This window comes from Somniosus microcephalus, chromosome 3 (genome assembly GCF_052327205.1).
Source record: "Somniosus microcephalus isolate GS21.2 chromosome 3, FLI_Smic_1.0, whole genome shotgun sequence".
In the NCBI taxonomy this organism is placed as follows: Eukaryota; Metazoa; Chordata; class Chondrichthyes; order Squaliformes; family Somniosidae; genus Somniosus; species Somniosus microcephalus.
The window spans coordinates 250,134,150-250,152,529 of NC_140989.1; the positions used below are offsets into that span (position 1 = coordinate 250,134,150).

General features: G+C 45.0%; 1 protein-coding gene across 1 annotated transcript in view; it reads left to right on the top strand.

Annotated features, from left to right (window-relative positions):
* The window catches only part of LOC147121823 (procollagen galactosyltransferase 2-like), a 305,202-nt gene that overhangs the window by 177,198 nt on the left and 109,624 nt on the right, over positions 1-18,380 (top strand). Inside the window, exons 3-4 of the mRNA XM_085982330.1 lie at positions 10,613-10,730; positions 12,542-12,676. Of these exons, the coding sequence (XP_085838456.1) occupies positions 10,613-10,730; positions 12,542-12,676 (253 nt within the window). The remainder of the gene's footprint in view (positions 1-10,612; positions 10,731-12,541; positions 12,677-18,380) is intronic.

The following is an 18,380-nucleotide window of genomic DNA, read 5'->3' on the forward strand; positions in this document are numbered from 1 at the left end:
ATTATAGTCCACAGAGGAGATCCATTATAGTCCACAGAGGGATCCATTAAATATCCACATAGGAGATCCATTAGAGTCCACAGAGGAGATCTATTATAGTCAGTGGAGGAGATCAATTATAACCCATGCATGAGATATATTATAGCCCATGGAGGAGATCCATTAAAGCCCATGGAGGAGATCCATTATAGCCTGTGGAGGAAATATATTATATTCAGTGGAGGAGATCTATTATAGTCAGTGGAGGAGATCCATTATAGTCTACAGAGGAGACCCATTAAAATCTGTGGAGATGATCCATTATAGTCCATGGAGGAGATCCATTGCAGTCTGTGGAAATGATTCGTGATAGTCCGTGGAGATGATCCATTATAATCAGTGGATGAGATCTATTATAGTCAGTGGAGGAGATCCATTATAGCCCACAGAGGAGATCCATTATAGTCAGTGGAGGAGATCAATTACAACCCATGCATGAGATATATCATAGCCCACAGAGTAGATCCATTAAAGCCCATCAAGGAGATCCATTATAGCCTGTGGAGGAGATCCATTATAGCCTGTGGAGGAAATCTCTTATATTCAGTGGAGGAGATCTATTATAGCCAGCGGAGGAGATCCATTATAGTCTGCAGAGGAGACCCATTAAAATATGTGGAGATGATCCATTATAGTCTGTGGAGATGATCCATTATAGTCAGTGGAGGAGATCTATTATAGCCTGCTGAGGAGATCCATTATAGCCTGCAGAGGAGATCCATTATAGTCCACAGAGGAGATCCATTATAGTCCACAGAGGGATCCATTAAATATCCACATAGGAGATCCATTAGAGTCCACAGAGGAGATCTATTATAGTCAGTGGAGGAGATCAATTATAACCCATGCATGAGATATATTATAGCCCATGGAGGAGATCCATTAAAGCCCATGGAGGAGATCCATTATAGCCTGTGGAGGAAATATATTATATTCAGTGGAGGAGATCTATTATAGTCAGTGGAGGAGATCCATTATAGTCTACAGAGGAGACCCATTAAAATCTGTGGAGATGATCCATTATAGTCCATGGAGGAGATCCATTGCAGTCTGTGGAAATGATCCGTGATAGTCCGTGGAGATGATCCATTATAATCAGTGGATGAGATCTATTATAGTCAGTGGAGGAGATCCATTATAGCCCACAGAGGAGATCCATTATTGTCTGTGGAGGAGATCCACCATAGTCTGTGGAGACGATCCATTACAGCCCACAGAGGAGATCCATTATAGTCTGCAGAAGAGATCCATTATAGTCCATGGAGGTAATCCATTATAGTCCATGGAGGAGATCCATCATAGTCTGTGGAGATGATCCATTATAGTCAGTGGATGAGATCTATTATAGTCAGTGGAGGAGATCCATTATAGCCCACAGAGGAGATCCATTATTGTCCATGGAGGAGACCCATCATAGTCTGTAGAGATGATCCATTATAGTCCATGGAGGAGATCCTTTAAACTCCATGGAGGAGACCCATTAAAATATGTGGAGATGATCCATTATAGTCCATGGAGGAGATCCATCATAGTCTGTGGAGATGATCCATTATAGTCCATGGAGGAGATCCTTTAAACTCCATGGAGGAGACCCATTAAAATATGTGGAGATGATCCATTATAGTCCATGAAGGAGATCCATTACAGTCTGTGGAAATGATCCATTATAGTCTGTGGAGATGATCCATTATAGTCAGTGGAGGAGATCTATTATCTGTGGATGAGATCCATTATAGTCCATGGAGGAGACCCATTATAGTCCGCGGAGGAGATCTATTATAGCCTGTGGAGGAAATCTATTATATTCAGTGGAGGAGATCTATTATAGTCAGTGGGAGAGATCCATTATAGTCTGCAGAGGAGACCCATTAAAATCTGTGGAGATGACCCATTATAGTCCATGGAGGAGATCTGTTACAGTCAGTGGAGGAGATCTATTATAACCTGCTGAGGAGATCCATTATAGCCTGCAGAGGAGATCCATTATAGTTCATGGAGGAGATCCATCATAGTCTGTGGAGATGATCCATTATAGTCCACGGAGAAGATCCATTATAGTCAGTGGTGGAGATCTATTATAGTCAGTGGAGGAGATCCACTATAGCTGGTGGAGGAGATCCATTATAGCCAGTGGAGAAGATCTATTATAGTCCACGGAGGAGATCCATTAGAGCCCATGGAGGAGATCCATTATAGCCCATGGAGGAGATCCATTATAATAGGTGGTGGAGATCTGTTATAGCCCATGGAGATGAGCCATTATAGTCCATGGAGGAGATCCATTATAGTCCATGGAGAAGATCTATTATAGTCCACGGAGGAGATCGATTATAGTCCATGGAGGAGATCCATTATAGCCCATGGAGGAGATCCATTACAGCCCATGGAGGAGATCCATTATAATAGGTGGTGGAGATCTGTTATAGTCCATGGAGATGAACCATTATAGTCCATGGAGGAGATCCATTATAGTCCATGGAGGAGATCCATTATAGTCCATGGAGGAGCTCCATTATAGTCCACGGAGGAGATCCATTATAGCGTGGGGAGGAGATCCATTATAGTCCATGGAGTAGATCCATTATAGTCCACGGAGGAGATCCATTATAGTCCATGGAGGAGATCCATTATAGTCCATGGAGGAGATCCATTATAGTATGCGGAGGAGATCCATTATAGTCCGTGGAGTAGATCCATTATAGTCCATGGAGGAGATCCATTATAGTGTGCAGAGGAGATCAATTAAACTCCATGGAAGAGATCTGTTATAGTCTGTGGAGGAGATCCATTATAGTCCAGGAAGAAGATCCATTAAAACTTGTGGAGATGATCCATTATAGTCTGTGGAGGTGATCCGTTACAGTCTGTGGAGGGGTCCATTATAGCCCATGGAGGAGATCCATTATAATAGGTGGTGGAGATCTGTTATAGTCCATGGAGATGAGCCATTATAGTCCACGGAGGAGATCCATTATAGTCCATGGAGAAGATCTATTATAGTCCATGGAGGAGATCGATTATAGTCCACGGAGGAGATCCATTATAGCCCATGGAGGAGATCCATTATAGCCCATGCAGGAGATCCATTACAATAGGTGGTGGAGATCTGTTACAGTCCATGGAGATGAGCCATTATAGTCCATGGAGGAGATCCATTATAGTCCATGGAGGAGATCCATTATGGTCCACGGAGGAGATCCATTATAGTCCATGGAGGAGATCCATTATAGTATGTGGAGGAGATCCATTATAGTCCATGGAGTAGATCCATTATAGTCCATGGAGGAGATCCATTATAGTATGTGGAGGAGATCCATTATAGTCCGCAGAGTAGATCCATTATAGTCCGCAGAGTAGATCCATTATAGTCCATGGAGGAGATCCATTATAGTGTGCGGAGGAGATCCATTAAACTCCATGGAAGAGATCTCTTATAGTCGGTGGAGGAGATCCATTATAGTCCATGGAGGGGTCCATTATAGTCCATGGTGGAGATCCATTATAGTCCACGGGGGAGATCTATTATAGTCTGTGGAGGAGATCCATTATAGTCCACGGAGGAGATCCGTTATAGTCCATGGAGGAGATCCATTATAGTATGTGGAGGAGATCCGTTATAGTCCAGGGAGGAGATCCATTATAGTATGTGGAGGAGATCCATTATAGTCCGTGGAGTAGATCCATCATAGTCCACGGAGTAGATCCATTATAGTCCATGGAGGAGATCCATTATAGTATGTGGAGGAGATCCATTATAGTCCGCGGAGTAGATCCATTATAGTCCATGGAATAGATCCATTATAGTGTGCAGAGGAGATCCATTAAACTCCGTGGAAGAGATCTGTTATAGTCTGTGGAGGAGATCCATTAGAGTCCAGGAAGAAGATCCATTAAAATCTGTGGAGATGATCCATTATAGTCTGTGGAGATGATCCATTACAGTCTGTGGAGATGATCCATTATAGTCCATGGAGGGGTCCATTATAGTCCATGGTGGAGATCCATTATAGTCCACGGGGGAGATCTATTATAGTCTGTGGAGGAGATCCATTATAGTCCATGGAGGAGATCCATTATAGTCATAGAGTTATACAGCACCAAAAGAGGCCCGTCAGCCCATCGTGTCTGCGCCGGCCATCAAGCCCTGTCTATTCTAATCCAATTTTCCAGCACTTGGTCTTGTATGCTATGGAGTTTCAAGTGCTCATCTAAATGCTTCTTGAATGTTGAGAGAGTTCCTGCCTCTACCACCCTTTCAGGCAGTGAATTCCAGATTCCAACCACACTCTGGGTGAAAAAGTTTCTCCTCAAATCCCCTCTAAACTTCCTGACCCTTACCCTGAAACCATGCCCCCTGGTTATTGACCCGGCTACTAAGGGGAAAAGTTCCTTTCTATCTACCCTATCTGTGCCTGATACACCTCAATCAGGTCCCCGCTCAGCCTTCTCTGCTCTAAGGAAAACAACCCCAGCCTGTCCAGTCTCTCTTCATAGCTGAAACGCTCCAGCCCAGGTAACATCCTGGTGAATCTCCTCTGCACCCTCTCCAATGCAATCACATCCTTCCTATAGTGTGGTGATCAGAACTGCACACAGTATTCCAGCTGTGGCCAAACTAGCGTTTTGTACAGCTCCATCATAACCTCCCTGCTCTTATATTCTATGCCTCGGCTAATGAAGGCAAGTATCCCATATGCCTTTTTAACCACCTTATCTACCTGTCCTGCTGACTTCAGGGATCTATGTACATGCACACCAAGGTCACTCTGATCCTCTGTCCTTCCTAGGGTCCTACCATTTATTGTGTATTCCCTTGCCTTGTTAGTCCTCCCAAAATGCATCACCTCACACTTTTCAGGGTTAAATTCCATTTGCCACTGTTCTTCCCATCAGGCCAACCCGTCTATATCATCCTGTAGCCTGAGGCTTCCCTCCTCGCTATTTACCACCCCACCAATTTTCGTGTCATCTGTGAACTTACTGATCATACCTCCTACGTTCATATCTAAATCATTAATATAAACTACAAACAGCAAAGGACCCAGCACCAATCCCTGCGGTACACCACTGGACACAGGCTTCCAGTCACAAAAACAACCTTCGACCACCACCCTCTGCCTCCTGCCACTAAGCCAATTTTGGATCCAATGTGCCAAATTGCCCTGGATCCCATGGGCTCTTACCTTCTTGACCAGTCTCCCATGTGGGACTTTGTTAAAAGCCTTACTGAAGTCCATGTAGACTACATCAACTGCACTACCCTTATGCACACACCTAGCCACCCCCTCGAAAAATTCAATCAAATTGGTTAGACGTGATCTCCCCCTGACAAAGCCATGCTGACTATCCTTGATTAAGCCTTGCCTCTCCAAGTGGAGACTGATTCTGTCCCTCAGAATTTTTTCCAATAATTTCCCTACCACTGATGTTAGGCTCACTGGCCTGTAATTCCCTGGTTTATCCCTACTACCCTTCTTGAATTGGGACTCTACTCATTGGAGTTCAGAAGAATGAGAGGCGATCTTATTGAAACATATAAGATTGTGAAGGGGTTTGACCGGGTGGATGCGGTGAGGATGTTCCCAATGATGGGTGAAACTAGAACTAGGGGGCATAATCTTAGAATAAGGGGCTGCTCTTTCAAAACTGAGATGAGGAGAAACTTCTTCACTCAGAGGGTGGTAGGTCTGTGGAATTTGCTGCCCCAGAGAGCTGTGGAAGCTACATCATTAAATAAATTTAAAACAGAAATAGACAGTTCACTAGAAGTAAGGGGAATTAGGGGTTACGGGGAACGGGCAGGAAATCGGACATGAGGCTAGGTTCGGATCGGTCATGGCCCTGTGGGTGGCGGAGCGGGCCCAGGGGCCGTGTAGCCTGGTCCTGCTCCTACTTCTTGTGTTCTAATTCTGTGTTAGATTTCAGGAGATGGTTCTATTCACAGGGATTAGTGGAGACCTCGGGAACAGGCTGCCAGCTAGGAGTCCTTCAAGAGTAAATTGGGCCTGTTCCTGGCTGGGGTGGAGATCACCTCTTACAGAAGGTAAGTACTGTAGGAAATACAGGGACAGAGTGATCTCCTGGACGAGCTTCGATCGCCTAGATGGGTCGGAGAGGAATTTCCCAGATTTTTTCTCCCAAATTGGCACATTGGGTTTTTTATCTGGTTTTTTGCCTCTCCCGGGAGATCACATGGGTTCGGGTGGGATGGAGAGTGAAAGTAGATTTGAGGTTAGGATCAGATCAGCCATCATCTTATTGAATGGCGGAGCAGGCTCGAGGGGCCAATTGGCCTACTCCTGCTCCTATTTCTTATGTTCTTATGAATAATGGTACTACGTTAGCTGTTCTCCAGTCCTCTGGCACCTCCCCTGTGGTCAGAGAGGTTCTGAAAATTTGTGTCAGAGCCCCTGCAATCTCCTCCCTTGCCTCACACAGCAGCCTGGGATACATCTTGTCTGGGCCTGGGGATTTATCCACTTTTAAGCCCGCTAAAACCGCTAGTACCTCCTCCCTCTCATTACTAATTTGTTCAAGTATATCACAATCCCCCTGCCTGATTTCTATGCCTACATCATCCTTCTCCATAGTGAACACAGATGCAAAATATTCATTTAAAACCTCACCTGCATCTTCCAGCTCTACACACAGATTGCCACTTTGGTTTCTAATGGGCCCTACTCTTTCCCTGGTTATCCTCTTGCCCTTAATATACTTATAATACACCTTGGGATTTTCCTTTATTTTGCCCGCCAGTGTTTTTTCATGCCCCCTCTTCGCTCTCCTCATTTATTTTTTAAGTACCCCCCTGCACTTTCTATACTCCTCTAGGGTTTCCACTGTTTTTAGTCCTTTGTATCTGCCAACAGCCTCCCTTTTTTTCCTAATCCATTCTTGTATATCCCTTGACATCCAGGGTTCCCTGAGCTTGTTGGTCCCACCCTTGAACTTCACGGGAACATGTTGGTGTTGTACTCTCTCTATTTCCTTTCTGAAGGACTCCCACTGCTCTGATGTGGATTTTCCTACAAGTAGCTGATCCCAGTCCACTTTGGCCAGATCCTGCCTTATCGTATTAAAATTGGCCTTCCCCCAATTTAGAACCTTTATTTCCGGCCCATCTTTGTCCTTTTCCATGACTACCTTAAATCTCACCGAATTATGGTCACTGTCACCAAAATGCTCTCCTACTGACACTTCTACCACTTGCCCAGCTACATTCCCTAGAATTAGGTCCAGTACCGCCCCCTCTCTTGGAGGAATTTCTACGTGCTGGCTCAAAAAGCTCTCCTGGATCCATTAAACTCCATGGAGGAGATCCATTATAGTCCACGGAGAAGATCCATAATAGTCCAGGATGGAGATCCATTATAGTCTGTGGAGATGATCCATTATTGTCAGTGGAGATGATCCATTATAGTCCATGGAGGAGACCCATTATAGTCCATGGAGGAGATCCATTATAGTCCACAGAGGAGATCCATTATAGTCCACAGTGGAGATCCATTATAGCCTGTGGAGGAGATCAATTATAACCCATGCATGAGATATATTATAGCCCACGGAGGAGATCCATTAAAGCCCATAGAGGAGATCCATTATAGCCCGCGGAGGAGATCCATTATAGCCTGTGGAGGAAATCTATTATATTCCATGGAGGAGATCTATTATTGTCAGCGGAGGAGATCCATTATAGTCTGCAGAGGAGGCCCATTTAAATCTGTGGAGATGATCCATTATAGTCCATGGAGGAGATCCATTACAGTCTGTGGAAATGATCCATTATAGTCTGTGGAGATGGTCCATTATAGTCAGTGGAGGAGATCTATTATAGCCTGCTGAGGAGATCCATTACAGCCTGCGGAGGAGATCCATTATAGTCCATGGAGGAAACCTATTATAGTCCATGGAGGAGATCCATTATAGTCCACGGAGGGATCCATTATAGTCCACAGAGGAGATCCATTATAGTCCACAGAGGAGATCTATTATAGTCAGTGGAGGAGATCAATTAAAACCCATGCATGAGATATAGCCCATGGAGGAGATCCATTAAAACCCATGGAGATCAATTATAGCCTGCGGAAGAAATCTATTACATTCAGTGGAGGAGATCTATTATAGTCAGCGGAGGAGATCCATTATAGTCCATGGAGGAGATCCATCATAGTCTGTGGAGATGATCCATTATAGTCCACGGAGAAGATCATTATAGTCAGTGGTGGAGATCTATTATAGCCAGTGGAGGAGATCCACTATAGCCCGTGGAGGAGATCCATTATAGCCAGTGGAGGAGATCTATTATAGTCCATGGAGGAGGTCCATTATAGTCCATGGAGGAGATCCATTATAGTCTGTGGAGATGATCCATTATAGTCCGTGGAGGAGATCTATTATAGTATGCGGAGGAGATCCATTATAGTCCACTGAGGAGATCCATTATAGTCCACTGAGGAGATCCATTATAGTCCATGGAGGAGATCCATTATAGTCAATGGAGATGATCCATTATAGTCCGTGGAAGAGATCCATTATTGTCCATGCAGGAGATCTATTATAGTTCGTAGAGAAGATCCATTATAGTCCATGGAGGAGATCCATTATAGTCCATGGAGGGATCCATTATAGTCCACGGAGGAGATCCATTATAGTCCATGGAGGGATCCACTATAGTCCACGGAGGAGATCCATTATAGTAAGTGCAGAACTATTATAGCCTGTGGAGGAGATCCATTATAGTCAGTGCAGATCTATTATAGTATGTGGAGGAGATCCATTATAGTCCCTGGCGGGGAGAAACTGCCAAGAACAGTAGAGCCTTTTAAAAGGAGAAATACCACATAGCCCTCTGGTGACTGCCGGAGTTATATCACATAGAAATACCACATAGCCCCCTGGTGACTGCCGGAGTTATATCACATAGAAATACCACATAGCCCCCTGGTGACTGCCGGAGTTATATCACATAGAAATACCACATAGCCCTCTGGTGACTGCCGGAGTTATATCACATAGAAATAACACATAGCCCCCTGGTGACTGCCGGAGTTATATCACATAGAAATACCACATAGCCCCCTGGTGACTGCCGGAGTTATATCACATAGAAATACCGCATAGCCCTCTGGTGACTGCCGGAGTTATATCACATAGAAATACCACATAGCCCCCTGGTGACTGCTGGAGTTATATCACATAGAAATACCACATAGCCCCCTGGTGACTGCCGGAGTTATATCACATAGAAATACCACATAGCCCTCTGGTGACTGCCAGAGTTATAGAAACATAGAAGATAGGAGCAGGAGTAGGCCATTCGGCCCTTCGAGCCTGCTCCGCCATTCAACGAGATCATGGCTGATCATCCAAACCCTAGCACCCGGTCCCTACGCCGACAGCCATCCCACCCAAGCCCTATCCCCGTAACCCTGTAACCCCACGTATTTAATCCCCCCTAAAACTAAGGGCCAATTTTTTTATCATGGCCAATCAACCTAACCCGCACATCTTTGGACTGCTGGAGTTATATCACATAGAAATACCACATAGCCTTCTGGTGACTGCCAGAGTTCTATCTTCCTGCTTCCCGGTTAGGGGAATGGTGCGGTGCAAACTGAAAAGGGGGAAGAGAATAAACTAAAAGGATCAAGTAATAGGAAAGGTTAGATCAACTTTGTCCTTTTATAAGCACAGAAATAGATAAATAACGGGGCTTCTGTTCTGTATAAGTGGGGCGTTCGTTCAGTCAGTGTCATACCTATCAACCTTTTAAGCTCTGTTAACCTAAAGATTATAAAGAACAGTCAATGGTAAACAATACTGCACAGAAATGTACAACAGTGATAACATTTTGATGCAAAAGCTGCTTGTGTAGTGAAGAGACCAATTCCCTCTATATAGAAAGGGAAAGCATTACAATTATCACATTGGAAGAACAGACAGACCAAGTAGGTAGAATTAATACGATTAGCAAACTAGTACAACCCAATGTAAAGCAATGCAAAGCAGGTTGGCCAATTAGAGAGAATGTGTGAGCAGTTAATTGTGGATTCCACACCTACACAACATGCTGCCACAAATCTAACTTTAATTAGGGGGCATTTAGTGTTAATCATGCTCTTGATTCAGCTGGCAAGTTTGCTTGATATTTTTTTTGTTACTCAGAATACAGTAGGTGCCATGAGAGGGTTAATACACCAGGGCAATTCATTTCAATGGGCACAGTGACCTTTTCTCATCTTTGAATGAAATGCTGGCTGCACTGATCCTTACAGCAACCCTTGAATGCTCTTCAGAGTTCGTGTTAAGTTTCTTTAATGAGAGGTTGACTTGGTTCAGGAGCTCACTTTCTCCTTTGGGGTGGTGGGTGGGAGGGTGTTATTCAACGTTGGTGGTGGCGAATCGGCCGCCCATTATACACCCTGGCTGATATTCCTTGTCATTAACGCACCCCCACCAAAGTTGAATTTCACCCCCCTCCCTCCCACCCACCGAAATGTCAGCGTAAGGTCTATTATTGTGTCTTGCCAAGATGGGTTTTGATGCTACCACTGAGCCTTTGATTGGCTTCCAGGTACTATTCTGATGAAATCGGGCCAAAACACTGGACCAATTCCAGGTTCACACATGTGATGAAACTCAGGCAAACGGCACTGAAAACTGCGAGGGAGAAGTGGGCTGACTACATCCTGGTGAGTGAAACTTCTTTCAGGTTACAGTCTCTTTCAAACCAATCAGGAGTCCTGTTAGCCAATTATCACTTAGGATGGCAAAAACACTTCCCACTCAATTGCTTATTGCCTCCATTTTTGGTGGAAAATCTGAAGAAACACTCCACTGATTCTTGATTTTTACTATGTTTATGTGCTGCTTCAAATTAATTCTGCCACATCGGGTGAGATTAGTACTGCAGCAGTCAGACACCAAATTGTAAACATCAAAATAGACCAATATTGGGATCAAAGTAAATACTGTAGTATTTAATTTCCTTTGCTAGCCACAGGCCTACATTGCAATCTATCAAGCCATAGAGGAGTGATAGAGGAGGCTCGTGTGGAGCATAAACACCGGTATAGACCAGTTGGGCCGAATGGTCTGTTTCTATGCTGTAAATCCGATGCAAGTTTGTTCTGCCTGCCTGAAGTTCTATTATTCCAGTAGCTCTTCTCAATAAGGTTGCCTTTAGGAGCCATATAAAAGGATGCTATGGTGAAAAGCTGGGGAAGTGTGGTATGGTTTTTGCAGTAGAAAAGGAACTAAAAGCAATACGTCTTATATCAATGGGGATGGGAGTTTGGAGGAGATTACACTGAGATGCTTCGGTGTCTAATATTCACCATGTTCAATCTTCCTGGGCCACAACATTCCCATTGATGGAAACAGTGCCTGAGTTTAGCACCTTGGTCAAGGGAGGGGCCCACTCCAGAGTGGCCACACCCTCCATGGTGGGCTACAACTCAGTGGTCCGCACTGCATGGATGGGGAATATTGCCTCCGCCATAGACAGCCCCACACTGCTCAGGCTGCTTGGCATGCTGAAATTACTTCCAATACCATTCGTTGACTTTTTGATTTGTTCCCTCCCACCTCCAGAAACAGTTAAGCCAATTGTAAGAACCGAACCACCCAATGACTGGGATCAGCTACTTCAGCCCAGATCAGTTAGGATTGCCCACCCTCCAGGAATGTCCTGGAGTCTCCAAGAATTCAAGATTAATCTCCTGAGCACTGCTTACAGCAACCCTGGGGAACAATCATAGGGGCGTTATAAAAAAAGTGGGTTATTTTTCATTTTCTTTGAACCCTTACAATTATTAGTTATAAAAGTATTAGAGATGGGGAAAAGGCTGTTTGACCCGACAGCTGAGTAACAAAGAATCTGTTCGCTTCCCAACTGATGTGAGAAGGCGGAGCGCCGGGACAATGAACGTGTCAGATGACCAATGGCGGGAGTGTGGGGGTGGGGCGGTTGGACACGGTGGGGGGGGGTCATGTGACGATAGCTCCTGGCATACCTCCAGCCAGAGTTGGCAACCTAAGATCAGTACGTTTGCCTGATTCTGTACCGCGCTGAACATGTAACCTCTCAGCCATCAGAGGTGCTCTGTTATCACTATTTTTGACAGATTAATTTTCTTGCACAATACCAGAAGTTGTAAGGTCAATGTTTAAACAGATCGACACGCCTGACAGGTTAGAATTGTTATTTTAAAACAATTTGCTACACTTATGTTGCAGAACCATTTGGAGAATATGCATTCAGGACATTGTACCTAACCACAGACCTTCAGTCAGAGCTAAATTAGACAACTTGTCTCCAATTCCTGTGGTGTGGAACAGGTTAGGTCAGACTATAAAAGTTTTATATAACTAGACTTGGATATAAGAGAGGTAACTAATCATTATTATGTGGGGAAAAACATAACATCATTTAGTGGCACAAAACAGTCTTCCTTTAATAGTAAATGACTGAATGTTTTTCCTCTTCTTGTTTTTCTTCCAGTTTGTAGATACAGACAATTTCCTGACAAATGAGCAGACGCTGAATTTGATGATAGCTGAAAACTTGACTGTGGTTGCCCCCATGCTGGACTCCCGCACTTTGTACTCAAATTTCTGGTGCGGTATGACACCCCAGGTGAGTTGTTTTAAAGTAGCAATCCTAAACTCAGTTATTAGCATTAGCATTAGATTGAACAATTCTATGACCAACAGTTGATAAAATATAACGTAAAGGTATGATTTCTTCCCCTCCTACCTGCCCAAGAATAAATACAGTGCTACTTCACCATCTTGGAACCACGACAGCATTACTATTTGAGGCTACTTTCCAATATTTCTGACTTGTACTTACCATAAAAGTCAATTCAATGACAAGCCCACACTTCCTATGAACTGAAACTCAACCTTGTGCAGTAAAAACCTGGGCTGGCATTGTCACAGGGTGAGCAATAAACCTTCTGCCATTACAGTAGGTACTGAAAATATTATGGTCGGAGAACCAGATGCTCTAAAACTTTCGGAACTGGCAGAAGACACCATGCACACAAACCAGGTGTGTCTTGCTAAAAAGGATTAATTCAGGTTCTGTTTAAAAAAGTGCATTTCCATCGAAGCAAGAATAAATCAGCAGATTACAATAAAATAGAGTTTAATTCTCGCTATTACTTTAAAATGGTGTTTCTTGAATCAAAATAACATTGAGCTAAAAACAGAACATGCTGGAAATACTCAGCAGGTCAGGCAGCATCTGTGGACAGAAAAACAGAGTTGACGTTTCAGGTCAATGACCTTTCATCAGAAGTCAAAAATCTTTTCATGTGAGCACAGGCCTTTGTGCTCAGCATCCCCGATTTAAATCGCTCCACCATTGGTGGCCGTGCCTTCAGCTGCTGAGCCCCTAAGCTAAGGATGCCCTCCCTAAAGCTCTCCGCCACTCTACCTCTCTTTCCTCCTTTAAGACGCTCCTTAAAACCTACCTCTTTGACCATCTGCCCTAATATCTCCTTATGTGGCTCGGTGTCAAAATTTGTTTTATAATACTCCTGTGAAGCGCCTTGGGACGTTTTATTACATTAAAGGCGCTATATAAATACAAGTTGTTGTTGTTGTGTCCTGTGTCACTGCTGCGGCTCATACAGGTAATGGACCTGTGAGGACAACGAAAGCACTAGGGAGATCTTTCCACATTTATCCCCAGATTCGGGCAGCTTCTGGCTACAGAAATGGCGATTAAGAATCAGAACGAAGAACCAATGGCAGGGGCTGGCTTGTCAATCATGTTAACTGGCAGTGACATCCTACAGGTGGTTTCACTGGGAGATGGCGATTCGGACACAGTTGGTGCTCCAGTTAGCTTTTGAAAAACGTCTCATTTTTTGATAATTGAGCCAGTAATAGCATTTCCTCTCCGAGTGACAACCTCACACACATCAACATGTCACCTATCCATCGTGCCTAACCAACTGATGTACACCTGATGGGGGACTGTTTGCAAACAAAAAAGGAAACAAAAGCCACTTTGCTGTTAAACCCAGAGAGTTTCTGTATTCTTTTCTTCATTCTCTGGATATGGGCTCCGATGGCAAGGCTGGTATTTATTGCTCATCCCTAGTTGCCCTGACTGAATGGCAGTTAAGAGTCAACCATGTTGGTGTGACTGGAGTCACATATAGGCCAGACCGGGTAAGGATGACAGGTTTCCTTCCCTATAGGTCATTAATGAATCAGTTGGGTTTTTACGTGAATCTGACAGCTTCATGGTTATTTTTACTGATACCAGCTTTTTATTTCCAGATTTTTTTTTTTACATAGTATTATATAGAATTTTACAATACAGAAACAGGCCATTTGGCCCAACAGGTCTATACCAGTGTTTATGCTCCACATGAGCCTCCTCCCGGCTTCCACCTCACTTCATCTCACCCGATCAACATATCCTTCCATTCCTTTCTCCTTCATGTACTTCTCTAGCTTCCCCTTAATTGCCTCAACTACTCCATGTGGTAGCGAGTTCCACATTCCAACCACTCTCTGAGTAAAGAAATTATTGCAACTAAGGCAAATGTTAATTCTATGGATGGGTCACTCAATTGCACAAAGGACTAGTAACTGAAAAGGTCTGAATTGTACGGTGCAAGGTTAACTTACTGCCACTACCGCTGTCAAACTGTTGAGAATTCCATAATATAGCTGAAATCATGAGTCACTGGGGCCCAGGAATGGTTGCTTCTCTGAGGTTGGGACTGGTGTACTGCCAGGACAAAGTGAGGCCCAGCCTGTAGTGGGGGTGCTGGAAACACACACTTGTTACAACAACTACAGTTTGCATTAATATAGTGCCTTTAGCCTAGCAAAACATCCAAATACCCTTCACAAGAGTGTTATCAATGAAAATTTGACACCAAGCCATAGAAGGAGATATCAGGACCGATGACCAAAAGCTTGGTCAAAGAGGTAGGTCTTAAAGGAGGAAAGAGAAGTAGTGAGTCGAAGAGGTTTAGGGAGGGAATTCTAGAGCGTAGGGCCTAGGCAGCTGAAAGCACGGCCGCCAATGGTGGAGCGATTAAAATCAGGAACACGCAAAATGCCAGAACTGGAGGAGCGCAGAGATCTCAAATGCTTGTAGGACTGGAGGAGGTTACAGAGCTAGGGAGGCGCAAGACCATGGAAGGATTTGAAAACATTGATGAGAATTTTTTAATTGAGGCGTTGCGGGATGGGAGGCAAGGTAGGTCAACAAGCACGGGGGTGATGGGTGAACAGGACTTGGTGTGAATTAAGATACGGGCAGCAGGATGAGCACAAGCTTATGGAAGGTGGACGATGGCAGGCCAGCCAGGAAAACATCGGAATAGTTACATGCAAAACTGGGCTCTAAGCATGTAAGCGGAACCATTAGTTTGACGAGTTCACTGATTATTTTTACGCCTTTATTTTCAGCAGCCATTTGCTAATCACCTATACCTGCAGGGCAGTTATCTCACAACCAACACCAGTAAAATAGTCTAATTGGTCAGGCACTTCATTGCTGTGTGCAAACTGAATGTCACGCCTCCCCACATTACAAACTGAATACAAATTCTCAAACTGCCATGGTAGGGTTTGAACTCACACTCTCTGGATTATTAATCTAGGCTTCTGTATTACTAATCCAGTAATATAACTACTACACTACCATACCCATCATAAAGACAAAATAAAGCTCTCCCAGAAAGTAGCCATTTAAAAATTGTTACAATATTGGGCACAGCTGCAGATTGCTACGTAATGGAGAGATCCTTATGATCTTACACAAGTCAGATCCGTCAGAGACAGTGCAGCGACAATGGAAATTGGTGCTCTTAACTCTCTCTAATTCCCTGTTAAATGTGATGCTCTCATTCTCGCGACTGCACGGCACTTAATTCAGATGACCGCTGACTGCCAATCTGAGAATCACTAAACATTTCAGAATTATGATACTAAACAGAAAAGAACAAGAATAGTTACTGAGTTAAAGTGAAGTGAATCTTTAAGCTTGAAGAGTACACAGTGGTGCAGCGGTTCCGTGCTCCGATACTCTCTGCAGTGATACCAACACCAGCCATAGGCCGGGCAGTACCCGGGGGTGAAAACAGAATATTTTTCTGCAGTGTATGTTGTTTTATTACTTTTCATTATGGTACTTCCAGGGTTAAAATAGGTTCTGTTTTAAAAAAAAATTACGCCACATAATGAACTGCATAATACTTTTAATAAATCGCTCCCATAGAGTTTATTCTTCCTCTATCTGAAGGCTAGGAGAGTGCAAAGGCGCTTTTGTCATTCCTCTTGAGCTCTCCTACTCTTCAGACAGGAGAACTACTGTAATAAAGGTTTGTTTCTATTCAATTCTTCCTCCTCCCCCCACGCCATCACTCTGGGTAATCAATTTTAGAGTCACAGGCCTAGAAATTCAGTCGCGTTTGCGCCCACTTATTGGCTATAGAGTGGTTTGCGCCGGAAGTTTTTTAGCGCCCGAAATTCAGTTGGTGCCTAACATCGGCGTTAGCCGGTAGCGCTGCGCCAGCACCGATGACGTCATCGGTGTGCGCAGTGCCCCGGTTCCAATGCTATTCCGGCCCGATGGCCAAATTCAGTTGCGGCCGCCTCGCCCGCAGCGGCCGCAAACAGCGTTTGGAAAACGGTGCCTTGCAGCTCCGAGAGGCCGGCGCATAAAGGTGGAGGGGCGGCCGGCCGCTTTCCCGGCGGCCGCCTGGCCGCACCTCCCTCCCCGGACTCCTGCACCACCCCCCCACGGCATTGGTGTCTGACTCCCGCGAGCCCGGCACTTCTCCGTGGTGCCGGGCTCATTTGCCGGGGGAATCCAGCGGCGATCTCACGGCTGCAGGCAGCTCCTCCTTAAGAGAAGGAGGAGGCCTGCAGTACCCCAGCCTGCCGCACCGCATCGGGTGCCGCAGCGGCAGCTGGACGCCTGAAACTGACTGTCATCGCCCCAAACGAGGCGGCAAAACCCTGCAATAGCGCCCGCCTCCGTCTTGGGCTGGCGCAACTGAATTTCAGGCGGGCGCTGCGGGAATCCAGGCGAGCGCAAAATTTTGGGCACTAAAGACCTGGCGCGGCGATACCAAATTTCTAGGCCATAGAGTCATAGAGTTATACAGCACAGAAAGAGGCCCTTCGGTCCATCGTGTCCGCGCCGGCCATCAAGCCCTGTCTAATCTAATCCCATTTTCCAGCATTTGGTCCATAGCCTTGTATGCTATGGCATTTCAAGTGCTCATCCAAATGCTTCTTGAATGTTGTGAGGGTTCCTGCCTCTACCACCCTTTCAGGCAGTGAGTTCCAGGTTCCAACCACCCTCTGGGTGAAAAAGTTTTTCCTCAAATCCCCTCTAAACCTCCTGCCCCTTACCTTGAATCTATGCCCCCTTGTTATTGACCCCTCTACTAAGGGGAAAAGTTCCTTTCTATCCACCCTATCTATGCCCCTCATAATTTTGTATACCTCAATCAGGTCCCCCCTCAGCCTTCTCTGCTCCAAGGAAAACAACCCCAGCCTGTCCAGTCTTTCTTCATAGCTGAAGCGCTCCAGCCCAGGTAACATCCTGGTAAATCTCCTCTGCACCCTCTCCAAAGCAATCACATCCTTCCTATAGTGTGGCGACCAGAACTGCACACAGTACTCCAGCTGTGGCCTTACCAGCGTTTTGTACAGCTCCATCATAACCTCCCTGCTCTTATATTCTATGCCTCGGCTAATGAAGGCAAGTATCCCACATGCCTTTTTAACCACCTTATCCACTTGTTCTGCTGCCTTCAAGGATCTATGTACATGCACACCAAGGTCCCTCTGATCCTCTGTCTTTCCTAGGGTCTTACCATTCATTGTGTATTCCCTTGCCTTGTTAGTCCATCCAAAGTGCATCACCTCACACTTTTCAGGGTTAAATTCCATTTGCCACTGTTCCGCCCATCTGACCAACCCATCTATATTGTCCTGTAGCCTGAGGCTTCACGCCTCGCTATTTACTACCCCACCAATTTTTGTGTCATCTGCGAACTTACTGATCATACCTTTTACATTCACATCCAAATCATTAATGTAGACCACAAACAGCAAGGGACCCAGCACCGATCCCTGCGGTACCCCACTGGACACAGGCTTCCAGTCACAAAAACAACCTTCCACCATCACCCTCTGCCTTCTGCCACTAAGCCAGTTTTGGATCCAATGTGCCAAGGCACCCTGGATCCCATGGGCTCTTACCTTCCTGACCAGTCTCCTATGCGGGACTTTATCAAAAGCCTTACTGAAATCCATGTAAATCACATCCTCTGCACTACCCTCATCCACACACC